This window comes from Phyllostomus hastatus, unplaced genomic scaffold (genome assembly GCF_019186645.2).
Source record: "Phyllostomus hastatus isolate PE091 unplaced genomic scaffold, TTU_PhHast_1.1 phas_scaffold_78, whole genome shotgun sequence".
NCBI lineage: Eukaryota > Metazoa > Chordata > Mammalia > Chiroptera > Phyllostomidae > Phyllostomus > Phyllostomus hastatus.
Genome location: NW_025334041.1, coordinates 51546312 through 51574217, shown reverse-complemented (window position 1 = coordinate 51574217; position 27906 = coordinate 51546312). Strand labels below are relative to the sequence as shown.

Below are 27906 nucleotides of genomic sequence, written 5' to 3'. Positions count from 1 at the left end.
AAAAGTGGTTAAACTGATTACACTCCTACCTGAGGTTTAGCATAGATTTTAGGAAGTTACTTTAAAGATATGAAGTAAACGTTTGATGCCTCAATTCAGGGTGAGGGAGTTTTAGCAAAAGCAAGCCTCATAGCAGCCTAGGTACAATACAGGCCTGATTCCCCATGGGAAAAACTATCCATGGGCATGGGTCCTGTGTGCCAGACCTCACGCCCCACTGGCCTTTTCAAGTGGGGGCTGGGCTACATTTCCTACTGCCACACAGAACAGTCCCCTATACTATGTGTCACGCCCATCAGTCCACCAGGCAATTTTGCAAGAACTACCTACCAGCAACATTCTGGGGGTGCATTCTGGGGGTTCATTTTCATTTATATAGTATTCTCTTAATATGGGGAGGAGGCAGAAAGGAGTTTCTGTCATTTTTTTTCCAAACCTGGAAAGCAACATGGCTCTAGGAGGTGGATCACAGTATATGACTTGAAGCATTTCCATTGACTAAATGGCTGTTAGTTTCATGTCATGATATCAAGAGAGGGAGTGAAACAAAAATTTACATTTCAGTATACTTTTTAGCTTCTGGACTGATACAGTTTAGCTTTATTTTAAAATTTACAGATGCTGCCTTTTTGTGAAGCATCTTAACCAAGTCCCTTAGTTGCTTATACCTCTGTAGATATAGCCATCGTGTGTTATTACTTCAGCCCTTTTGGGTCTCATCTAGCAGCTTCTGATTCAGCAGATCTTGGTTGGGGACCAAGAATCTGATTTTCTAACAAGTTCTCAGGTGATGCTGATGTTGCTGGTCTTGAGATCACATTGAAAACACTGACTATTTTACAACATCAGAATTCCACATGATACAAATATGTGGCTATGAACAAAGTACCACATCAAATTAACAGATTTCTTCCTGAGAAATAATCAGCTGAGTTTAGTGTATGTCATGACTGACCACATATAATTACTACACTTAATGTCTTTAAATGTTATATATTTAGGGCTGTTGGGCTTATACACCTGTATATGTATGATTATGATATTAGATATGTTTACCAGATTATATGTCAAGCTACATATTATAAGTGAAAGGATTGTCTCAAATAGATGATAATATTTTTAGATATGCACAGATAACTGATTAAAAAATAAATAGAAATTTCAGGAGAAAATGGATGCCAGCTGCCAAGGAGCAGAGTATTGAAAGCTAGGGAGCTGAGATATACTTCCAGGTACATATATTATAATAATATAGAGTGATCTATTTGCATTTATTTAATATTTTAAAAATGTTTGAGTAATTCTCCATTTAATAGATAAATTTTGTGTATTTTCTATTTTTTCCCTGTGCTTTATAGAGAAGGAAGGCATTTGTATTCATCCCACCTAGAAACTCAAAACATAATGATTAGAATTTCTTACTTCTGATTGATTTACCTGTGTCATCACAGTGATAATTCTCTCTTGAATGTGTTCTAGGATTGGAAACAGAAATATATCAGACCAGAAAGCCCTCAAATGGCCCCAGACCTTAAATATATCACAGAATCTGCTCTGGGAAATATCCTTAGCTGCTTACAGGGAGATGCCCCAATGTCAAGACCTAAGGGCTGATCTTGCTCTTCTGGTTCTGTGTTTTACAAACATGGGTCTGCCAAAGTCCAAACTCATCTGTCCCTATTTTTCTACCTTGAGAAGTTAAATGGAAAGAAATTCTGTGTGTATATATGTATCTGTGTTCCTGCATTATTCTTTTATTTTTTTATTCTTAACCTCCGCCTATTTTCTACGTACCATTTATGCTTCTTATTTCTTGTATCTTTTCCCTCTTTCCCCGCCTCCCCCACTAATAAACCTCCATGTGATCTCCATTTCTGTGATTCTGTTCCTGCTCTAGTTGTTTGATTAGTTTGTTTTTTGTTGTGTTTGGTTGTTGATAGTTGTGAGTTTGTTGTCATTTTATTATTCATAGTTTTGATCTTCATCTTTTTCTTAGGTAAGTTCCTTTAACATTTCATATAATAAAGTCTTGGTGATGATGAACTCCTTTAACTTGACCTTATCTGGGAAGCACTTTATTTACTCTTCCATTGTAAATGATAGCTTTGCTTGATAGAGTAATCTTGGATGTAGGTCCTTGCCTTTCATGACTTTGATAACTTCTCTCCAGCCCCTTCTTGCCTGTAAGGTTGCTTTTAAGAAATCAGCTGATAATCTCATAGGAACTCCTTTGTAGGTAACTGTCTCCTTTTCTCTTGCTGCTTTTAAGATTCTCTCCTTATCTTTAATCTTGGGTAATGAAATGATGATGTGCCTTGGCATGTTCCTCCTTGGGTCCAACTTCTTTGGGACTCTCTGAGCTTCCTGGACTCCCTGGAAGTCTATGTCCTTTGCCATATCAAGGAAGTTCTCTTTCATTATGTTTTCAAATAAGTTTTCAGTTTCTTGCTCTTCCTCTTTTCCTTCTGGCACCCCTATGATTCAGATGTTGGAATACTTAAAGTTGTCTTGGAGGTTCCTAAGCCTCTCCTCATTTTTTTTTTGAATTCTTGTTTCTTCATTCTGTTCTAGTTGAATGTTTATTTCTTCCTTCTGGTCCAAACATTTGATTTGTATCCTGGTTTCCTTCCCTTCACTGTTGGTTCCCTGTACATTTTCCTTTATTTCACTGTGTCACTTTTTATAGCCTTTACTTTTCCTCTGTTTTGTGACCATACTCAATCAATTCTGTGAGCATCCTGATTACCAGTGTTTTGAACTGTGCATCTGATAAGTTGGCTATTTCTTTATCACTTATTTGTATTTTTTCTGGAGCTTTGATCTGTTCTTTTATTTGAACCATTTCTTTTTGTATTTGTACACCCTTGCATTATTCTTTTAAAACAGCATTTCCCATATAGTCTAATAAAATGCTTGGTTTATGTGGCTGGGAGGGCCTGCATTCCCTTGTACTTTTTTCATGGTTCATGTCAGCATGTTCAAGGCTCTGAGAAGTTCTACAACAAAAGCCTTGTTTGTTTAAATCAGAGTTTCTCAAACAGTCTTCCTTTTATCCCAGTGTACCTTGTTCCTGCTAAATTGGTATTTTGGTGAAACATTTGAAAAAGGAAGATTTAAATGATATTATGACTCTGGAAACCAAATTTATGGCAAATAAGTAAGATTTTAACAGGAGACCAAAACCAAAGAAAGGAATCATGTATATGTACACATAGATATGCATATATGTAAGGTTGTTCATTTTTTTTCCTCAAAAATTGTTTGGGCAGCTTTCTGTTCTGACTTGATGACTTTAATTCTGATTTTCACCTACACCTCCCACCAGGGCTTTCCCTACCAATTGTGTCTCTGAGCAAATAATTTTTGGAAGGTCACTCTGTACATATAAACATTTTGAGACACTTAAAATGAGCATATCAGCAATATTATAGTGGCTAATGTCATGGGACTCCATAAATGAAATGCCATGCTGGCCTGTACAAGCAATCTACGCATCACACTCTTGGGAATAAGCCTGACTACCACTTTCCAGGATAACCAGGAGGATGTGAGCCCCAGAGTTCCAGGGAACATATGAGGGACCCACACCATAAGAGAACTTAGAAAATTTCAGGGAAGGTGCTCAAATGTGAGGGTACCTCCCTCTGGAGGCTAAAGAAAGGGCATCTTTCTGTCAAGTGGTAAAGAAGAAAAAATGGCCTGTATTAGGATTTTTTTTTAAATAAGAGATACCCCCACTGTGGTTTTAGTTTGCATCTCTTTGATGGCTAATGATGTTGATCATTCTTTCATATCTCTTTGGGTCCTCAGTATATCCTCCTTGGAGAAGTGGCCCTTTTGTAAAATTGGATTGTTTGTCTTCCTGGTGTTGATTTGGATGAGTTCTTCATATATTCTGGAGATCAAACCCTTGTCGAAGGTATCATTGGCTAATATTTCCCCATAGTTTCCCTTTTCATTTTGCTGACATTTTCTTTAGCTGTGAAGAAGCTTTTTAATTTCATGTAGTCGCATTTGTTAATTCTTTCCTTTATATCCTTTGCTCTAGGAGATATACTGGTACAAAACATTGCTGCATGGGATATCTGAAAATTTACTGCCTATATTTCCCTCTAGGACTTTTATGGTGTCATGACTTACAGTTAAGTCTTTTATCCATCTTGATTTTATATTTTTGTATGGTGTAAGTTGATGGTCGTTTCATTTCTTTGCATGTAACTGTTCAGATCTCCCAACACCATTTACTCAAGAGGCTATTTTTACTCCATTTTATGTTCCTGTCTTTTTTGTCAAATATTAATTGACCGTAGAGACATGGGTTCATTCCTGGGCTCTCTGTCCTGTTTCATTGATTTGTGTGTCTGTTCTTAGGCTAGTACCAGCCTGTTTCTATTATAGTGGCCTTGTAATAAAGTTTGATATCAGGTATTCTGATCCCTCCTACTTTGTTCTTTCTCAAAATTACTGAGGATACTTGGGGTAATTTATGGTTGATCCTTCCTTATAGCTAACTCATTTAGTTGACTAAAGTACATTCAGTTATAGCAAATATGTAATGCTTAACAAGTAGCAGTCAGTAATGAGGAATAACACAAACTCAGAATAACAATCCCGAACCAACATCAGTTAGCCTAAGCTTTGCACATTATAAGTGAAAACAAGAGCATTGCTCTATAATAACCTCATCTTTGTGAATAAATTATAAGTTTTCTGAGAATAAAAAAAGACACACCCCCAACTATTTTGCCTAAATCTTTTCCCAACTGTGATATATGATATTTTGTGTCTTGGATATAACTTTCCTATTTATAAATCAAAAATTATATTTTGAATACCCAAGCTTATTTCTCTAAGTCCTTCTCATCACTCATTTTGGGAGTGCCTGCTGTGCTGGAAGGCATTAGCTGTGCTACTTTTATATCTCTGATTCCCAGTTTAATGCTGCATCTTAAATTTTTAGCTGAGGAAACCATCCTGTTTTTTTTTCCTAGCTAATCAAACTGAAATATGTTTTTCAATTTGCAAAACAAGTTCATGCAGTGGCCCTTTTTGTCTATTCAATCTCAATGAGGCCAGCCTGCAATTACATACACATCCAACATTCACTTTCTGGATACCTGTAACCTGGTTTTAAATACCACCTTGGCTTTTCTTTTTTTTTTTTAAGATTTTATTTATTTATTTATTTTAGAGAGAAGGGAAGGGAAGGAGAAAGGGAGAGAAACATCAATGTGTGGTTATCCCTCATGTGCCCCCAACTGGGTTCCTGGCCTGCAACCCAAGTATGTGCCCTAACTGGGAACCAAACTGGTGACCCTTTAGTTGGCAGTCCTGTGCTCAATCCACTGAGCTACACTAGCTAGGGTAGCTTTTCTTTCCAATGCATCATATATCTGAAGCAGCTACCACTTCTTTAAGTTGATACTTTTTAACATAAATATGTTAACATTCTTCCAAGAGAAAAATAATCCATAAGATGAAAATCAGAAAGAGAAAAAATACACAGTGCATTTCAAGCCAAAATTTAGTCACTTTACTGTGCTAGTAGATTACCCACAACATTACTTTATTCCTGAAGCAGGGTTAGCTGTGCATAACAGTTCATTTATCATCTGGAACTCTGAAAATATTCTGAAATCACTGTGTAATATGTCCTCACAAGCTTTCAAGGTTCTCAGACTCCAGGAATTCTAATAATCCTAGACTTTTTACATCTTATAATCCATCTTGTGACATGAATACATTTTGAGTTTTTATATTTTTGAATATGGTTTGAGGTACGGGATAGAGGTGTAGTAAGCTTGGCACAGGGAGGCAAGCAGGAGAAGAGAAAAAGAGGAAAGCAGAAGAATGAATCAGGAAATGACAAGGAGCTCATGATGGGGAAGCATGCAAGTAAATGATAGAGAAAAATGAGACACACAACAGAACAGGAACAGCTACTGAATAGTCACTCACCTGAGTTTGTTATATGCAAGGTCTCATTCAACTTTATTTTGACATCATTCCTGCAATTTTCAGGGCATTATCCCTATTTCAGAGATGAATAAATCTGCCATCCTTTTGTGACACTATGTTGTTCCAGGCAGATGTGGAAAGCAGGATGCTGGGTTGATGTGTGAAAAAATAAATGAACAAATGTATTTTTATCCATAATATTCAGAGTGTATGTTCTCAAGCATGTTCTCTAGGTTGTTACTTCTTTAGGTTGTTACATATCACTGATATACACGGTAAATAACAGGATGTAGTGATAGTAAGTTCTTCAATCAAAATTTTGGCCATTTTTTCATCTACTTGTTATAATAGGACCTCATTATAAGGGTAAGCCCTATCCATTTTCTCTGCTATCTCTATTCTCATTACTGTCAACTTTTCTACTACTCTAGTCATAGTATATGTAAGGGCAATACATTAAAAAACCCATGATATTCTACATTAAGAATTACTTTACAGTCTACCAATTTGTTCTAATAAAAACAAACAACCTGAGGAAACTATTTCCTAGAAAATTTAATTTATTGTCAGTGCATTAGGGCATTGCATGATTGCTTAAATAAGATGGGCACATAAAGCAAATATGCTCCACCATCTTTTTTCTTGCACTATTTCTGGTGATAAATCTGTTGTTATTCTGTGTTTTTTCTCTGGACACTTTTAAGAATTTCAATTTCCAAGTGATTTTGAGAAATTTAGTTATGATAGGTCCAGGTGTACTCCATGTGTCCTCATTTGGCCAGTAACTAACCAAAGCTTATACTTTTATTACTTTTTTAAAGATTTTATTTTTAGAGAGGGGGAAGGGAGAAAGAAAGGGAGAGACACCTCAATGTGTGGTTGCCCCTCATGTACCCCCTGCTGGGAACCTGGTATGTGTTCTGACTGGAAATCAAACCAGTGACCCTTTGCTTCAAAGTCTGGTGCTCAATCCACTGAGCCACACCAGCCAAGCCAAAGCTTGTACTTTTAATGGTGAATGGAAGGGATATTAAAAAAGCAAGTCAGCCATATAAGCATATTTCAAGCCTTGGTCTGCATTGCATTTGTCAACATCTATTGACCAAAGAATGACACATCGTCAACCCCAAGCCAAAGGGTAGGGAAATGAACTGCATCTATAATGAGGGCATGTCTAGTTGTACGCCTGTACTGGAAGAATTCCATACCTTAATTGTAAACTTATATGTTTCTAGCAGAAGACACCTTATGAAATGTAGCACAGAGGTTGTTGTAGTTGGTAATATTTCCCAGTGGATATTTCCCCACCATGGTTTCCATACCATGTCTAAATTCAGGAGCCCATCCCAGTGCACTTCTAGATTTCTAATGGGAAAGAGCACTTATTTAAGATCAAGCTCCCCAAAAGCTTAAGAATGTTGGGACCACATCAGATGTATTCTAATTGTAATTCAGGGGTAAGGAATAAGAAAATTTGTTTTCTTTTTTTTAAGTTAAGAGATATTACATGTCACTGTTTTCAACATGTAGTAACAGGGTCGTGAGTGCTTCTCTGCTCTTTTATAAAGGAATACTACATAAACATGTAACTCCTTTTAGCTCTTTGTTTAATTCTGTCTGATTACTCTTTGATATGAATGCTTAAAGGTATAAGGGAACAGACTTTGATTCACAATGGCAGGAGAGTAGGTAGGATGTACATTAGCCACTTCTGAGTACCAAACTGGAATTAGAACTACATCATAGAAAAATCATCCTGAATAAGTGACTGAAGACTAGCTGGAGAGAAGTATTATAACCAAGGATTTACAGAAGAAAAAGCATCACCACATAGAGACCAATAGGAAGTGGAGAGATGTGATATGGCTGGCTGGGCTTGTACTGGGGGAGCAGCTGCAGCTCCAGAGGGATACTTCAGTGACTGGGGTGGGTTCCCTATGAGAAGTACAGGGTCTAAACACCAGGCTGGCCTCCCTAGCATAAAGAACCAGAACTGGGAATGGCACCTGTGTAGCATCCTTCTGTGAAAAGCAGTGGGGTCTGTCCACCTGGGAGGGATGCCTAGAGATGCAGCCACCCTCTTAAAGGGCCAGTGCACAAAATTTTGTTTGCAGACAATTACCTTAGGCTCTGACAGATGCAGGGCAGGGAGAACTGGAGCCACATGAGGAGAGTCTGGGTTTGGTGGCTCTACTGAGAAAGCTGTAACGTCAGCTGTCAGGATCCCTGTGCTTACTCATTCCCCATACTGCAGCAACCATCTTTCTTGGGCAGAGCACTCCCCTCCATGTGACATCAGCCTGGAGGAATGAATAACCCAACCCACAGGAATTCCTCTCACCCCACCCTGTGGAGTTTAAACCCTGCTGAGGAGTACAGCCAGGGGCTCATTCAATGATTAAGCCTAACCAGCAGCTTATAGATGGAGGCAGATCTCTGGGTGCTTTGAGACTTTAGCTGACCATGCCTTGGGCCTGATGCTGGTAAAAGTCAGCCTTTGTGCACAGATTGGTCCATTAGCACACAACTTGGTACAGCAGAGGGACCCACAAGCTGTGAATTGCTGATAACTCCAAACAGTTGGCCCAGGGCCAGTCACAAGCAGCATCAGACATTGGGCTGCATCAGGGTCTATGCAGATCTACCTAATACATAGAAACAAACACATAGAGGAAACCCAAATGGAAGACAAAGAAACAAGCTCCAAATGAAAGAACAACAACATTCTCCAAGAGAAGAGATAAATGAAATGGAGGCAAGCAATTTATCAGATATAAAGTTCAAAGTAATGGTTATAAAGATGTGCAACCACATAAAAAAGACATAGAAACCATAAAAAAGGACTGGTCAAAAATAAAGAATGCAATTATCTGAAATAAACAATACACTGGAAGCAATAAACAGTAGGTTAGATGAATCAGATGATTGAATCAGTGATATGGAAGACATGGTAGATAAATATACCTAATCAGAGCAGCAAAAAGAAAAAAGGATTTTTAAAAACTGAGTGTAGAATAAGATATCTATGGGGCAAGAATAAGCATAGCAACATAGGCATCATAGGGCTACAAGAATGAAAAGGGAGAGAGCAAGGGATCGAGAACTTATTTGAAGAAATAATGACTGAAAACTTCCCAAACCTGGTGAAGGAAAAAGACATAACAGTCCAGGAAGTGCAGAGAGTCCTAAACAAGATGGATCCAAAGAGGCCCAAACCAAGACACCATAATGGAAAAGGCAAAGCTTCAAGACAAGGAGAGAATCTTAAAAGCTGCAAGGGAAAGATGTTAGTTACCTTCAAGGGAGCTCCCATAAGAATGTCACCTGATTCTCAACAGAAACATTTCTTCCCAGAAGGGACTGGCATGAAATATTCAAAGTGATGGAAAGCAAAGACCTACAACCAAGGCTACTTTGCTTAGAAAGTCTATCATTTAATATTGAAAGAGAAATAAAGAGCTTCCCAGACAAGAAAAAGCCAAAGGAGTCTGTTACCCCCAAACCAGTATTACAACAAATGTTAAAGGGCTTGCTTTAAGAAGAAGAAAAGAAAAAGAAAAAAAAAGGAAAAAAACAAACAAGCATACTTAAAAAATAAAATGGCAATAGATATGTATCTGTCAATAATCATTTTAAAAGTAAATGGCTTAAATGCTCCAATCAAAAGACATAAGGTAGGTGAGTGTATAAAAAACAAGTTCTGCCCTGGCTGGCGTAGCTCAGTGGACTGAGCTCAGGCTGCGAACCAAAGTGTCGTAGGTTCGATTCCCAGCCAGGGTACATGCCTGAGTTGCAGGCCATAACCCCCAGCAACCGCACATTGATGTCTCTCTCTCTCTCTCTCTCTCTCTCTCTCTCATCTCCCTTCCCTCTCTAAAAATAAATAAATAAAATCTAAAAAAATACAAGTTCCTTATATATGCTGTCTTCAAGAGACCCACCTCAGAAAGAAAGATACACAACGGACTAAAAATAAAGGGATGGAAAAAGATATTTCATGCAAATGAAAATATAAAAAAAGCTCAGGTAGCAATTCTTATATCCAATAAATAGACTTTTTTATTTTAATTTTTTATTTTTAGAGAGGGGAAGGAAGGGAGAAAGAGAGGAAGAGAAACATCAATGTGTGGTTACCTCTCACATGCCCCGTACTGGGGACCTGGCCCGCTACCCAGATGTGTGCAATAGACTGGGATTTGAACCAGCGACCTTTTGGTTCACAGGCCAACATTCAATCCATTGATCTACACCAGCCAGGGCCTGATAAAGAGACTTTAATATGAAGGCTACAGCAAAAGACAAAGAAGGACACTACATAATGATAAAGGAAACAATCCAACAAGAGTTTATAGCACTAGTAAACACTTATGCACCCACCATAGGAGCACCTACATATGTAAAGCTAATCTTGACAAACATAAAGGGAGAGATCGACAGAAATACAGCCATAGTTGGGGATTTTAACACTCCTTTGATTTCAATGGCTATCATCATGACAGAAAATCAACAAGGAGACAGTGGCCTTATATGACACACTTAATAAAATAGATTTAATATCTTCAGAGAATTTCACCGAAAAGCAGCAGAGTGTACATGCTTTCAAATGCACATATATGTTTTCTAGTATAGACCACATGTTAGGACACAAAACAAGTCTCAATAAATTTAAGAAGATTGAAATCATATCATGTATCTTCTCTGAACATAATGCCATGAAACTAGAAATCAATCATAAAAAAAATGAAAAATACACAAAGACAATGAAGCTAAATAGCATGTGTTAAACAATAAATGGTTAATGAGACCAAGGAAGAAATTAGGAATACTTTGAAAAGTATGAAAATGACAGTTCAACAACCCAAAGTCTGTGGGACACAGGAAAAGCACTCCTAAGAGGCAGATTCATAGCATTACAGGCCTATCTCAAGAAACAAGAAAAAACTCAAACCATATAACTTTATACCTAAAGGAACTTGCAAAAGAACAACAAACAGGGCCCAAAGTGATTAGAAGAAAGGAAGTAATAAAGATCAGAGCATAAATAAATGAAATAGAGTCTAAAAAAGCAATACTAAAGGTCAGTGAATCCACGAGGTGGATCTTTGGAAAGATAAACAAAATTGACAAACCTTTAACCAGACTCATCAACAAAAAAAGAGAGAAACCCCAAATAAATAAACTCAGATATGAAAAAAGAGAATAAGTGACACCAAAGATATGCAAAGTATTTTAAGAAAATATTAGAATAACTCTATGCTGGCATTGGGCAATGTAGATGAAGTGGATAAATTCCTATAAGCATACAATCTCCTAAAACTGTATCAGGAAGAATCAGAGAATCAGAATAGATAAAGTACAAATAGAGAAATTGAAGCAGTAATCAAAAAACTCCCAACAAACAAAAGCCCTAGACCATATACTTAACAGATGAATTACCAAACATTCCAGCAAAAACTAAAGCCTCTTATTCTCAAACTATTCCAAAAAATTCAAGAAGAGGGAAGACTCCCAAACTCATTTGACAAGGCCAGCATTATCATATTTCTAAAACCAGATAAAGACAATATGGGAAAAGAAATTTATAGGCCAATATCTCTGATGAACATAGATGTTAAAATCCTAACAAAAATTTAGTGACCTAAATGCAGCAATACATCGAAAAGATCATACACCATGATCAAGTGGGATTTTCCCATTTATGGAAATTTGGTACAATATTCACAGATCAATGAATGTGATTCACCACATAAAAAAATTGAAGAAGAGAACCAGATGATTATATCAATAGATACAGAAAAAGCATCTGATAAAACCCAGCACCTAAAAACTCTCCACATATTTGGAGTAGAGGAAACATACCTCAACATAATGAAGGCTTTATATGACAAGCCTACTGCCAACATCATACTCAATGGGCAAAACCTGCAAGTGTTCCCCTCAAGAATGGGAACAAGACAGGGATGTTGCTTTCACCACTCTTATTACACATAGTATTTTAAATCCTAGCCACAGCAGTTAGACAAGAAGAAGAAATAAGAAGCATCCAATTGAAAAAGAAGTCAAACTGTCTTTATTTGCAGATGACATGATGCCTTATAGAGAGAATCTTAAAGATTCCACCAAAAAACTACTAGAACTGATAAATAAATTTAGTAAAGTAGCAGATACAAAATTAATATCCAGAGAGCAGATGCAATAATGAACTACCAGTAATGTAAATAAAGAAAACAATCCCATTCACAATTGCTTCAAAAAGAATAAAATGCCTAGCAATAAATTTAACCAAGAATGTAAATGACTTATACTTAGAAAATTATAAGACACTGAAGATGGAAACTGAAGATAAAAAGAAGTGGAAACATATGGTGTTTCTGGACAGGAAGAATTAACGTCATTAAAATGTCCATACTACCCAAAGCAGTCTATAGATTCAATGAAATTCCTAACAAGATACCAATGACATATTTCACAAAAATGTATATGGAACCACAAAAGGCCCCAAATGATAATGTTATCTTGAGAAAGAACAAATGTGTAGGAATTATGCTACCTGACTATATTATAAGGACAGATTAATCAAAACAGCATGGTACTAGCATAAAAGCATATAGATCAATGGAAAAGAATAGAGAGCCCAGAAACAAACCCATGCCTTTATAGTCAATTACATTTCACAGAAGAGGCAAAAACATACAATAGGCTAAAGATAATTTATTCAATAAATGGTGTTGGGAAAGTAAGACGGATACATTCAGAAAATGAAACTAGATCACCTTTTTAAGCCACACACAAGAACAAATTCAAAATGGTTTAAAGAATTAAATGTTGGATTCAAAACCATAAAAATCCTCGGAAAAAACATCAGCAGTAAAATATTGGACATTGCTTGTACCAGTATTTTTTTCTGATATATCTCCATGAACAATGGAAATGAAAAAATATACAAATGGGACATGAATGTAAAAAGTTTTTGCACAGCAAAGGAAACTATTAACAAAATGAAAAGACAACCTACTCAATGGGAGAACATATTTGCAGATATATCTGGTAAAGGGTTAATATTCAAAATTTATAAAGAACTTACAAAAATCAACACATGCACACACACACACACACACAAACAGCAGAGGACCTGAATAGAGCCACCTCCAAAGAGGACATACAGATGGCCAATAGACATATGAAAAGATGGTCAACATCATTAATCATTAGAGAAATGAAAATTAAAACCACAATGATATATCACCTCATACCTGTCACAGTGTCTATCATTAATAAGTCAACAAATGACAAGTGCTGGCAATGATGTGGAGAGAGAGGAACCCTTTTTCACTCTTGGTGGGAATACAGATTTTTGCAGCTACTATGGAAATAGTATAGAGGTACCACCACAAAAGTTAAAAATGGAACTGCATAATGACACAGCAATTCCACTTCTGGGAATTTGTCCGAAGAATCCCAAAACACTAATTCAAAAGAGTATATGGATCTCTTTGTCACTGCAGTATTATTTATAATAGCCAAGATTTGGAAGCAGCCCAACTGTCCATCCATAGGTGAGTGGATAAAATAGCTGTGGTACAATGGGATACTACACAGACAAGAAAAAAAGTTTTTTTTTTTTACTCTTTGTGATAGCATGAATGTACCTGGAGAGAACTATGCTAAGTGAAATAAGCCAGTCAAAGAAAGGCAAGTTCTGTATGATTTCACTCATGTGGAATCTAATGAACAAACTGAACTAACAAGAAAAAGAGAGACTCAAAGATAGAGAGCAGATTGACAGTTACGGGGAAGACAAGGTTGGAGGAGGGGAAGGATTGAGCAAAAAAGAAAAAGAACTCATGGACATAACAATAGGATGGAGGTGGAATAGGTTCTAGGAGGGATAAATAGTGATAGAAAAAAATACAATGAAAAATGAACTAAAAAAATTACACTAAAAGCCAGGGGAAAAATTTGAACCACTTTAACAACAAAGATACTATTTAAGATACTTATTCTTAAATAAGAATAATGGTACACCATGAAAAAAAGATTAAAAGAACAAAACCAAACAGACATCGAAATTGGAGAAACCTGCCACAAATTTTAAAGGCAACTAAACTGGTATTATGGATGTTTGATGACAGTAATTTTACGCAGTTATTTATAACTACTAGCAGTAATTAACTGCATTAGCTTCAGTTTCCATTTTGAGTATATACTATATGTTATGTACAATGTATTTATTATCTTACTCATGGTAATTTTACTAGGTATTATTAATCTCATTTTATGCATGAAGAAATAGAAGCTGAATTAATTGCCTAGAGAGAGACAACTGGTAAGTGGCAAAATTGGGCTGTACACCCAGATGTATCTCAATCAAAGTCTCAACCTAGCCACTATAGTCAAATGCCTGTTTTCTTCCATGATCTTTAAATTTACATTTGAACTTCCTTAAGGGTACCCTGTAGGCTCATAAGGGACAAATGGATGTATTTGTACCACCTGAATTTTTATCGAGGACTTGCAGAACATTGAGAATTCCTCAGCAGATAGGGAGGGTCCCTGTCTGAGAGATGTGGGACCAGATCCCAGTGGCAGCTTGGAAGAGCAGTGGAGTCACAGGCATCTGACTGCTGTCCTGCCTCAGCTGCATTGCAACTGGAGGACCCAGGGCAGTAGGTAACCTCCTTATCTCCAAATGGGAAAATGACACCATCCGCTCTTTGATTTTTTTGTAAGGATAAGATAAGTCAAGTAAGACACTTTGTATGATACAGTAAAGTAATTCTTTAAAGGCAATAATAGAGTTATTATCATTATATTGTAGCAAGTGTTTTAACATGAGCTAATATTCATATGTATGAAGTTATTAGAACAGTTCCTAGTACATTCAAGTATAATATGTGTTTTCAAAATTGAAAAATGCACTTTGCACCACTATAAAAGTTGGTAAAATTCAAAACTCATGCCATCTTTGAATAGTGGCCAAGGGAATCAGTTGACAGTTTTGTGATTGTAACTTTTAAAGAAGAGGGGATCTCAGAAGAGCATCATCCTTGTGAAAAATAAAAAATATATCTGATGAGTATTCATACTGCAAAACAGATAACTCAAAATCAATATCATGATATAAACAGGTTTTCTTATAAAATGTATATATATATATTAAAAAAGTATTATCTGTTACACTCCCAATTTTGCATACATTTCTAAGTTAAATTTTTCTTGTTTATGACCAATATTAATTAAAATAACTCCTTTGAAGTTTTTCTCTAAACATCTGTGTTTTTATATGTAACACTTAATTCATTATTGTGACCTTTTATTTTTAGACAACAGATGGTCAAAATTGAAGCTTATATTAAATATCAAACACACATGAATTATATAAGCAAACTCCAATTCTCTTCACCATGATAGAGTTTATGGGATTTATTTCAGTTCTGTCTCTTACTGTGTACCCTGAACCTGGTTAGTTCAACTTCAAACCCACATTGTTTTTCCAATGTCATGATCATAATTAATGAAGAAATATTAAATATTTAAAATTTTTGTTATTATCATAGTAGGACTTTTCATCTATGTCTTATTGGACTCACCTTCTTTCTAATCCAGGAATGTTATCAGGGTGGAAGCTCATTTTGCAGTCAGTGTTGGGGGCCATTGTTCTCTTCTTCCCTATGTCCCCCTCATTCACCGTCCCTCATACACTCAGGTTAGAACAACAATATTATGGATGAGGAATCAACAATATAATAAATAACTCCAGGGGGTAGGGAGCCTGTGGGGAGCTGGTGAAGGTGGAATGTGATCACAGTAGACAATGATCCCTCCTTTTAAAATTTAGCTTCCTAGGGGACATCACAGCAGTGAGTACCTGTAATGAATTGACACCTTGGCCCATGTTATCCATCTGGTCATCTGAAATTCTCGATGGAGATCTCTGAACTAGCAGAAAAAAGAGATTCCTTAGGTCTTGATGGTATTAGGATACATCTTTCAGACATTCTCTTTGTTGGCTCACATGGAGTTGGACAAAAGATAGTAACTGCAACCCGGACTTTGTTCCTGGATGTCTTAGGTTATGCTCGGCCAGAGTTGGTTATTTTCCCTTTCATCCCATTTTGCTGGTGGCTCTGGGAGCATGTGGATGAACTACCAAAATGGTAAACTACCAAAGCTTGCTTTTGGGATATCAACTGATATTAGAGGATTATATGGGTTATATGATGAAGTCTTACTAGATTCAAGCTCTACGTGTGTTTTTGTTTTTGTTTTATTTGAACAGAATGAAGTCCCTGAGGTGAAGAAAGAGGAGGAGACTTTGTTGGATCTGGACTTTGACCCTTTCAAGCCTGAGGTAGCCTCTTCAGGTTCTGCTGGAGTGATGCAATCACCCATGTCTCAGGTATCGAGTCATTGTTATGATGTTTGGAGATGATGTTTAAAAAATTTTAATAAGCTCATTAAGGCACAAATGCATTTCAGTGACTCCTCTCACTTTGTAATGAGTATCTACTTTTCTTTTTGGTTGACAAATATTTCCTAATGGGAAGGAAGGGTGAAAAGAGAACCTCATCAATATCAATGATTCTAGAGCTCCCCCTACCATTAGCTGTCTCTATCCATAGAGCTGGAATAGCCAGGCATTCCCATTTGCCCAGGTTTCATCTAAATTAATTGTTAAAAGTACCTCCTTTTTGCACACTATAGTATCCAGGTTTGGATGATACATTTAATGTTTCCCTAAATAAAGCTCTTTTTTTTTCCTCTTTGGGTTTAATCTTGTTACTGTTTTCTCTACTCTCCTTCTTCATACTTTGTAAATTAAAGCATGTTTGATATAACCATGAGATTATGAACCAAGAGAATTGCTAATCAGTCTGAAAGTTTTGATCTTGATGTGATTGTTCTCCACATTGCAGACACTTCCTCTTGGGGTCTTGATTATCCTGATACAGAGTTGGCCTTGCTTTATCCAAACCACCCTTGCTCATACTTCCTCACTCTCAAGATTTTTCCCATTTCAGTATTTACTGTGCTAGCATCTCCATCAGAGGGACACTGTTGGTGGGTGCTATACTGATCTGTGCATGATTCCTGTGGAATACAGTTACTTTATAATTGTCTGTGTTCATAAAAGTAGTTAATTCAAAATTTGGCTAAAAAGAAATTATTTATATCACTATTTTAGATATTATCTGAGCCTCCCATTTCATTTTGGACAAATCCAAAGATGTTAGTATATACTTCAAATTAATTAGTAATGATTTATTATAAAACTGAAGATTGAGGTCCAGCTCAATTTTCTCATCTTGAAGCTTTCTTGAAACCTTAAAGTAAACAAACCCCTGGGGAACAGACTGCTCAATATGAACCTCAATAAGTAAAACTCTTTAATCCATGCTTTATTCTAGATAATTGGTTTTCTTAGGGCCTTTGTGTTGTAAAAGGAGAATAATAAATACCTGAGATGTCAACAAAGTCAGAAATTAAGTAGATAAGACACTAGCCTTAAAGATATTTTGCAAAACATGGGTAACTAAATGTTTCAGAAATTTCTTTTGCTTCCCTTTCAGGAAATTCATGATATGTATGAGAATATTAAAGGTTCCAAGAAATCCTGTAATTAAAAGAAAAACCTGTTTAGATTTGTTAACTTAGAACATATATGTCCTAAGTATTTCCCAAATATGTTTACTCACTTTCTTAACATTCATTGGATGTACGTATCACTCAGAATATGTGTTCCTCAGAGTTCTCATTGTGCAGCCAGCAGAAGTTATAGACTTCCTCAGCCTGACTTTCTACTGTTCATTACTTTAGTGTGGGAAGGAAAAGTCTAGCAGTGGATGCTGTGATGATCAGTGGGTGAGATTCCACAGCATTTCTGTATGTAAGTTTGAATCAAGAGAGAAACCTCTTTTATATCAACTCATGAGTAAATAAATCCATATATCATGGAAGTTTGTGTGGCAATAGGACCAAGATTCTTTCAGAATTTTTTTGGAAGAGGGACCTTGGTTAAGTCTTAGTTCTAAAGAAAAAGCATCACTGCAGTTAGGAAAATTCCCAGGTACCACTCAATTCTTTTTTGGGCCAAGTAATAAACTTCTCTAGCTTCCCAGTGGCCATAAGTGAGTCACAGCACTGCAGAGTTGGCCTGCGATCCAGTTCTAATTATATCTCTTCCATTTTTCTAAGACGTCTTAGCCTGAGATAACAAAAAGAACAAAGCTGTTATGTTCTATTGGCCTTCTTTTCCCTTCAGTCAAAGTGGTATTCTTTACCCATCACCCAATCCTATGTTGTGGGCTGATGTTCCTGCTTCCAACAGGATACCTCACATTGTGATTTCTGACATGTGCACAGGAAATTCATGGTCCTGAGACCTGATAAACATGATGATTCAATTGCTGCCTTCCTTTGGAGAAAATTACTGCTGCTATCTGCATTATGCAGGCATATGTATCAGCTTTTAGGAGCTGTGATCCTTAAGGATCCATGAGGCAAGGAAATGTAAATCATTTGGATGATCAGAAAATGTATATTAAAAGCAAAGGACTCTGTGTTCCAATACCTGTGGTTTTCAGTGGAGCTGTTCTACTTTCCATCTTAGTCATCCTAAAAGTGGATGCTAACCCTAAGATCGACCATGCTGCACAGAGATGCAGGGTGTGTGGGGCAGTGCAGTTCAAGTAGGCCAGAGCAGCGGGTGGGTTCAGTCAGAACCACAGGGCTCAGGTTCTGTAGTACAAAGTACAAATGAGACACCTGTAGTCCCATATGGAAATTATCAGATTCCTAAAATGGAAATGCCAGATGCCCTTACTTGCTGCTTACATTTTAGGGATTAAAAACACGTTTGAAAAGTCATAGCAAAAAAAAAAGAATATTGCTTAGTAGTAATTCTCAATCAGAGAAGACATAAGAAAAAGAGATCTCTCCCATTTTCCCTATATACAGAGAAAGTAATTTTTGATCTATCTGGATTTATTCCCCAGGATCAATAAGTTTTATATTAAAAATCCAGTAGTAAGTACAATTCATTCATGTGTTTTAGGGGGTCCTACTAATTTTTATGATTATTTATTAATTGAGTGTGTTATGTAATTCAACCTATTTAGGCACTATTTTTCCAGGAGTAATTTGCCATCAAACTGGTCATAATGCCTCCTCTTAGTTTGGGTGTGGGGAAGAGAGGAAATGGCATTAGCCATGATTAGAATCTGCACATTTCCTCAAAGATGTGATAAACTCATGTCTGGTCACCTTGTTTACTTCATTTAATTGTGTGTATGTGTGTATGTTAATGTAAACCATTCATTATGTCATGTATAGTTTCTACTTGTATACTAAAGGCACATTGATTAGACCTGTGCTTTGGTAGCACTTACCACATTTAGCTTTTGCAACTTACATCAAATAAAGCTATGTAAAATGAAAAATTGGATTCTGTTACACTAGCTCATTTCAAGTTCTCAAAAGCCACATGTTACTCATGGCTACCAATATCAGACAGCACAGATAAGGAACATTTTTATCACTAAAGAAAGTTCTGTTGAACAACACTGTACTAAATATTTCAAAGTGCTTATTATTTTATTTCAGGAAAAATTTCATCTCAGTAATTTGTACATGCTTGGGATTTGTATACTTAACAGTATTTTTATTTTCTGTTTGTTTTCAGACATTGCCCTGGGACCTATGGACGGTAAGAATACTAAGAACTGTATATTTCAATGTATCAGAATCCTTAGAAATTTAGAAACCTTGTTATATTTTATTGTGTTTGTCATGGAAAGAAGATCCAAACATTTTTAATAACAGTGTATCCCCCAGAGTAACCATCAACTCCCTGATGGTCCCAGCATTACCAGCACTTGGAAATGATGGTGAGGAGAAGAGTGTCTGTGTGCAAGACTCCAGGATGAGCAAGAATTGGATGTGCCCTTTGTGCTTCTTTCTGTGATTATTGGTGGCTGGAAGAAATGTTGTAGGAAAGGATGTACACATTTTTCATTGCTTATAGAATATAAGAAAAGTGTAAATGAGCAAATGTAAGGGATAGGCTACTCTGCACAGGGAAGTTTTTCACTTTTATTTTCAATGAGGCTTAATCAGTAAGAATTTGAGCTTTAGAGCTAGACAGCCCTGATTTGAGTCCAAACTCTACTTCTTATAACCATATGACTTGGAGCAATTTCTAAAAGTCTTTCAGCCTCAGTTTCTGTCATTTGCAAAATAAGGGTAATGATACCTACCACAGGGGGTACTGTAAGGATTAAGTGAGACAATATTTGTATTTGTAAAGTATTTAGCTCATTGTCTAGTATGTGTCAGTAGAAGGTAGGAGTGCAAGGATGAGAGCCTCCAGAATGTAGAGCTGGGAAAAAGACACAAACAGAGCTTTGTGGTGGCAGCATCTGGGTATGAAATGAGAATACTGGCTACACCGTATAGAGCCTCACATCCCTTGGGGTGGAGCTTTTGTCTCCCCTGTCTTAGAACTCCCTGGACCTGTGGTCATAAGAACTCTACTGGAGCTTTATGTTTTCTTTTTTTAGTGACACAGCAACAGGATAATCTAGCTGTTCATGAGCCTGTGGTCTTCTGAAGTGGCATTATTACTTTCTTCCCATAAAACAAGAATGTGACTATCCTCTCCCCTGCCACAGGAGCAAGGTCATACTCTGCTACATTGAATTCTTGAAGCATTTTGGAAAGCTCTCAAGAGAAGAGCTAAAAATGTTGATTGAAAACATCTTTTATAGTGATCTGGTTTGGCTTCTATATTCTCAAAAAGGGATGCATGGATTAGTGTTCAGAACATTGGAATTCTAGCCTCAACTTTGTGTTAATTTTCTTGGAGAGTAAGAAGACAATGTTAATTTTTTTGTTATCTAATATTTCATATCTTTAGTTGGAGCTACACCACATATTTCTTTCCCTGGTGAGGGTAAAGATATCATAATGAGCATTTACTATTTTAGAGGACAAACCTGCTAGGGATGGAAACAGTGACAATATTGTGAAACAGTAGCTCCCTGGACATAATTACTTCATTTTTGATGCTCTCAGCTCCCCAGTGCTGTTTCGACAGAGCTTGTAGGATTGGGTTGAATTTGAGGAATATCCTCCAGGCAGTTAGAGTGGTTAGTATCAGATCATCCTCCATTCAAAAACCACCTCAGAGGCAGACCAAGTGCAGAGTGTGTTTGGGGACAGTTTTACTCTGATATTGTGTCAGAGCAGATGGTACTGTGTGATTTGTGGGCTGCTAGTGCTTGATGCTGCTCTCATGCTCTCATGCTTGCTTATTTATTTAAAACTTTGCATTTTAGAGTCTGCTAAAGTAACAGTGATGCAATAACCATAAAACATTGTTGTTACTAGAAAATAATAGAACCTTTGTGTTTCAGTTGTGTAGTCTTAAGAGTATTAGGACAGAACAAATTCCTATAACAAAATAAGCTATTGAATCTCAAACCAGTGAAAATAACAGCCCATAGCAGAATATTGACTTTGGATACCATGAGATTTTAATGTGCAAGTAATTTTTTTCTCTTGCTTTGATTATTTTCGAACAATCCTCTTTGTTTTAGCATTAAATGTTAATCAAGGCAGACCACATTCTGGGCCATAAAACCAATTTTTATATATTTAAAAGAATAGAAACCATAGCTTTTAGATCACAATGGAGTTAAACTAGAAATAGGTTAACAGAAAGATACCTGGAAAATGCCAAAGTACTTGGAGATTAAGCAACACACTCCCCACATAGGTCAAAGAAGAAATATGAGAAATTTTAAAATATTTTGAACTACATGAGAATAAAAATACAATGTCAACATTTGTAAGATGCAGCAAAAGCAATGTTTAGAAATTAAATTATAATATTGATGTGTATTAGAAAAGAATATGTAAAATCATTAATCTAAACTTTTACCTTAGGAATCTAGAAATAGAAAAGCAATTAAATCCAAAGCTTGCTTATGATTTATTATTATTATTATTTTTCACTCATACAGACAAACACTGATTTGGTACAGCCGGTAGGTAAATATCCAGAAAATTCTGGATTTTTTGTATGTAATATGCATTTTACACATGGTATATTCTCTAAAATGAGCTCTTTTTTTTCCATGGCATTGCTACTCACAGATATAACCTTAAGCCATTTATTTGGTTTAACTATTCTCTAGTTTTGTATAACTGGTGCTACCCTACTTCAGAGCTTTGTGTTTCTCATCAACTCTTACCACAATCTCTTTCAACTTATGTTTTCTTTTTCCTTTGTTGTTCTGCATACTCTAAAGACTGACTCTTCAAAAAGTCTTTCCCTGTGTAACCTGATCATGGAGGAAACTCCAGAGAGTGGGTTGGCTGAAGAAATTCAAAGATCTCAAATTGATCTAGGTGAATTTATTTGGGGCCCTGATGCTAGAACAGACAGTGTCAGCCAGGAAACTACCCATGGTGGGAACCAGGAAGCCTCTGCACGTGTCTCTGAAGCAGAGCAAGACATGGGATTATCCACCAGGAAATTTCCTTCTACTAACTGGCACACTATAGCTGGACAGGGAGAGCATGTCCTGGGGCCAGGCCCTCCTTGTGGAAATGAACAACTGTCCCCAAAGGCCATGCCTGAGGCTGAATTTGCTATTGCTGCTTGTATGGAGATTGGGCAGCCTTATGATTCATCTGACTCAGAGATGCTAGCCCTAGAAACTGGTGGCCTAGTCAAAGAGAGTCCAGAAGATATTAAAAAGTCAGAAGAAGAGGAGGAGAAACAGAAGACAGAAGATTCTATGTGGGCAGTGGTGGAGACATATGAAAAGGTAGACACTGGAACTATTGATCTGAAGAGTCTAGAAGGTACAGAGGAAGTTGAAGAGAAAGTGTGTGAAAGTACAGGAAACAAGGTGGAAGACAATAGGAAAGCAAGATGAGGTGTCCTTAAAGTCAATAAAGAGGAAACTAGGAAAGATGTAAGAGATAGGTATAAGAAATAAAGGTATATAGGTATGTAGGTATAAAGACTTATATCTGAATCTGTCTCTCCCAGCTGACTCTGTGCTTAATGTTGAAGATACCAGCCCTGAGGGATGGGATTTAGGTATAAAAGATATAAAAAATGAATAGACCCTCCTAATCATGATATAATATATCATTCAGCAAAGGGAAGTACAGGTGCTAAAATTCATTGTGAGGCTGTGTTACAAGCACCTGTAGGTCACAGAGATGATAGGCTGGTTTTATTTTTTTCCAGGAAACATGAATTGACAGCTCAGTCTAGGACAGATCTTAATTATGCTCTGGAGACTAATGCAAACAGAAGGGACTGGTGTTTGTATAAGGCAGAAGATTCATTAATAGAGGGGTCTGAAAGTGCAGTGACTGTGCATTGTGGTCATACCATTAACTTGCCAGGAATTGCAAAGACATACTCTCTGGGAACAGATCCAGGTCAAATCTTGCAGTCAAGTGTGGATTCAGCAATGAATAATACAGACCTATTGGAATTCTCTGGTATACCAGATGGCCAAGCAAGTGTATTTGCTTTTTGTCTTTATATTAATTATTCACCTATTAGTGATATGGAAGAATTCAATAATTGCTGAGAACATTTAGATATAGTTCAGAGCAAGAGAGTGTCGGAGGTGGACTTAGTGGGAGATGTTTTTGAGGAATAAGCCATTGATAACTGCTAGGAACAAAACAAAGAGACAGACTGTTGGTTCTTAAAACCTCCCAGAATTCTTCTAGTCCCCAAGACAATGGCACCAACAACTCAGATTTGTATGAAGATGAAATTGCTAACCAGATATATGGATTGTTGTACCAAGAAATAGAGGCTGATAAAGAAGAGGTACTTACCCCAGTGTATAGTATAGACCAGACAGAGTTCTGTAGGTTCTGCTTATCCTAATGTTTCCCACCTATATCATTATCCATCACTGTCTTCTCTGAGTCCTGCCTTATCTACTTGATACATTGTTTCATCTACCTTTTGAAGTCTGTGAAAACCAAGCACAAATAGGTTGACAAAGAGAAAAACACAGAATGATTATGTTGGTATTAAGGAGAGTCTGTTTTACTATCAATTTACTGTGTTAATTTTTCCTATTTTTATTTTTCTATTCAAGTATTACAAATATGTAGAACATACTAATTTACCTTTTTTAAGTGTTTATCCCAGTAAGAGTTCATGAAATGTTTTTACCTCAGCCTACTAAAAATGTAGAATCTAATAATATGTGTCATCTAAAAAATCTAACAAAATACTGTGTTAGAGAAATACTAGAAATGCTTCTAGAGTTTATCAGTGCCTGAAAGCAAGAGCTTTTCATCCTCTTGTGACTTTTCTCCAAAATCCTCTTATTATTGAGAAAGTGGGTTTTGGTTACCCCTAAATCACACACTTGCAAGAATTGTAAAAATAATCTTTCTTTTTCTTTTGTCAGCCTATTTTAAATAATACAATATGGCCCTTTGTGTTTCCTAAGCACTTTCACCTTTTGTATTATTTTAAAATTTGTGGTGTTCTTTACTTTCCAACTTGTCTAATGGGAATTCACCAATCCTACAAAATTGATGAAAAAAATAATGTAATCTGATTTCCATTTCTATTTAGGCTCCTGATGGTTCATTTAATGGATTCACGCAGGTAAGAAATTGACTTGCTGGCAAAATCAATCTGTTGAGAAAGATGTAAAATTTTTAAATAAGAACCTCTTTCACTAGTATGTCAAGATTAAATATGTTAGCACAAAACTTCATTACTTGTAAGTTCAGTAGTGGAAACAGTAGAGTATCAACATTGTAGGGTTGTTGTGACTGTTAAATTAGGTATGTCCAGCAGCCTAGTGCGTACTGAGTCCTTCATGACTGTAGTTAGCTATTGTTAATATTATTAGCTATACCGTGGGCTTCTGCCACATACTGATTCCCCTACTAGAAAACTAGGAGTTGTACTGGGCTTAGAGATCCACTAGATCCAGCTGTTTGAAAAGAGGAGAGAAGATTGTTTTCACCTAATGAAATTGGTCTTTAGAAAATGTGTTATGTTTTAGGGAGCCATTGGAAGATCAGGAATCTTAGGTCAGCTCTGGCCAAGAAGGCAATATTTTCCTTGCAGATCTGAGGAAGAGGAGCCATCAGATGGACTGTCCCATTCGCAGTGTATGTCCACACAGATGGACAGCTGTAACCCACATAAAAGGCAGACCACATGGCTATCAAGCTTGTGGAATTAATTCTGAAAACCTCTTGAAGGGAGACCTCAAACAGAAGTTTGTGATGAGTGCTTTGTCTCAGAATATTAAACATGAAAAATTCCAAGTTTTAACGTTTAGAATTTCTTTATTCAAAAGTTCGATTACTTCCCCCATGTTACTTATAAAAAGATGAAACCCACTCATTCACCCATGCCTAAATACAGATACAAACACAAAGAAAGATGATAGTGTACCTCTTCCATCTGTATAAACTCTTGAAAGTTTGAGTCATAAGAATTGTTTTTCATTTCTAAGTTTTAAGATTTGTATTTTTATCACTTATAAATGTACATAATTTAGAGAACACAAAATTTTATAAGGGTTTTTTTATATAAAAATTTCAGACTGTCATATCCCTCCTCCATTTCCTGTTGCTTAGAGGTACTTCCATTTCTTTTAACAGATTCTCTGGTTTTACCTCTGTGTGTGCATGACTTTGTTATGAAGTTACATTTTTATTTCTAAAGGATTAGCTATTGACTCACCTCTCTGGAAGGTGAGGACTTAAAGCACCTTCAGCCTCCTACCTGCACAGTTTGCCCCTCTCTTCTGCTTGCCTTCCTCTGCTGTAGTTCTGCCATAGCCACCAGACAATCCGTGGCAATATTATAACAATGACATAAGTGGTATTTGTGCCTGAGTTATGAAGCTTACATTTCCTTTTATACCAACTTTTTCATTTCCTTTGAGGAAATAATTGTAGGGTGCTATTTGTTGGTTGGTCGGTTTGCTTCGTTTACTTAGTTTACTTAGTAGCTCGAACCCATGAACTGCAGTTAAGTAAATCTCCCCTCATTTTGTTGGGTAACATTAAATATTCAATCAGTGTCACCTTCTGAAGAACTTGACCCTTTTTCTAGACTGCCCCAGTCTAAAATGGGGACTCAAAGGATACAGCACAGTTGGTACCACAGGCTCTCCCATTAGGCGTGTCCTGGGGATCACCCTCGCCTCTCTCCTATGTCATTCTGCTCTTTTCTGGACATAAATCTTCCTCATTTTTGGTTTAATTCCACAAATTAACATACCTCCTCACCCACAAATTAAGGCACATACTCCAGTAGTTTCCTGAGAAAAGTGTGCAGGAGAGGTATATGTTTGTGATAGTACACATCTGAAAATGCCCTTGTATACATTATGGACTGTCACTTTGGATATCTCGTTAGAAGTTGTAAGTCATTTCCCTTAGGATTTGGAAGCCATTGTTCCAGTCAATTCTACCTTCTGATGTTGCTACTGAGAAACTGTCAGTTTGATTCTTGATATTTATGAGAAATTTGTTTTTTTTCCCCCCTCTCTCTCTACTGCTTATACATCTCTAACACTGTTTTTCTCTCTTTCTGGGAGTTTGTAAAATTTTCTTTTTCCTAGTGTTTTTCAAATTTTACAGTGGTGAGTTTGGTTTGAGTCTATTTTCATACATTGTCTTAGGCACTTTAATCCAAAAATGTATGCCTTTTAGTTTGGGGGAATTTTTTTATTTCACTTATGATTTCTTTTTTGTTTTTGATCTCTCACCCTATACCACTTCTCTATCATGAGTTAGCTTCCTGAGCTAGTCTTCTAATGCTTTTTAATTTGCTATTTCCTTTTCTGTGTCATCTTTCTCTACCTTCAACTCTTCTACAGAGTTTTCACAAACATATATTCAATTTTCAAGAGCTCTTTCTGTTTACCAAATATTTGTATTTATTTTTAAAGGTATTATTTATTCATTTTTAGACAGAGGAGAAGAGAAGGACAAAGAGAGGGAAATATCAGTGTGTGGTTGTCTTTTGAGCACCCCATACTGGGGACCTGGCCTGCAACTCAGGCATCTGTCCTTACTGGGAATCAAACTGACAACCCTTTGGTTTGCAGCCTGTGCTCAATCCACCAAGCTATACCAGTCAGGACTGAATATTTGTTTTTAATAGCATTCTCATCCTATGTAATGGATACAGCATCTTACATTATATCTCTGAAGATATTAATAGTAATAATTTTAAAGGTGTTTTCCCCATGCAAAGTCTTTGTGTTTTGTTTGTTTTTACTATTTGGTTTATCCTTTTAATAAAGAGACTTTTCTTAAATGTCTGACAATCTTGGCTGCCCACTCATATTTAAGACTGGGATACTAAAAAGCTGACAGGAGACTTGTATGGGTAGGTACAGCTCATAGACTACAGACATTTTTCTAGGGTTTTCTATCTCATTTTTTTCTGTTGAGGAGCCCTTTATGTCACATGTTTAGATATTTTTTTTCTTGAAATTTCTCTGGGAATACTCTCCTGTTCCCCTGTGTGAGGTGCACAAGCCTGGCTGCCAGTGTAATAGAAGGTGAATAGGAAGAAGTTGGGGAGGTGGGCCCCATTTTGTCAATATTCATTATGTTACTGCTCATGTAATTCTGCCACTTTCCTAATACTCCTGTGGTTTCCCCAGTCCAGAGACCCTCTGTTTCAGGCAGTACGGACATAATCTGAAACCTTGTGCTGGAGCAGGAAAGACTATTGCTTGGTTTTCAGATACGTGAGAGTATCTCACAGTCTAATTACTTTTTAATAAACTTTCAACCATCTTCCCTGTCTTTAGCACCAGCAGAACTTCCCTTTCCTAGGGTTCCCATGTTTCTAATTCTTGATCCATTGTGAGTTCTGAGTAATAAATTGGATTGTTTGGGCATTTCTTACATTGC

General features: G+C 36.7%; 1 protein-coding gene across 5 annotated transcripts in view; it reads left to right on the top strand.

Moving 5' to 3' along the window:
- The window catches only part of AMPH (amphiphysin), a 284998-nt gene that overhangs the window by 218664 nt on the left and 38428 nt on the right, over positions 1 to 27906 (top strand). For 3 of the 5 annotated variants that reach the window (XM_045828637.1, XM_045828634.1, XM_045828632.1), the window contains 4 exons: positions 16238 to 16357; positions 19640 to 19663; positions 21981 to 22004; positions 24587 to 24619. In XM_045828637.1, the coding sequence (XP_045684593.1) occupies positions 16238 to 16357; positions 19640 to 19663; positions 21981 to 22004; positions 24587 to 24619 (201 nt within the window). The remainder of the gene's footprint in view (positions 1 to 16237; positions 16358 to 19639; positions 19664 to 21980; positions 22005 to 24586; positions 24620 to 27906) is intronic. The other 2 variants (XM_045828635.1, XM_045828633.1) reach the window with 1 other exon arrangement.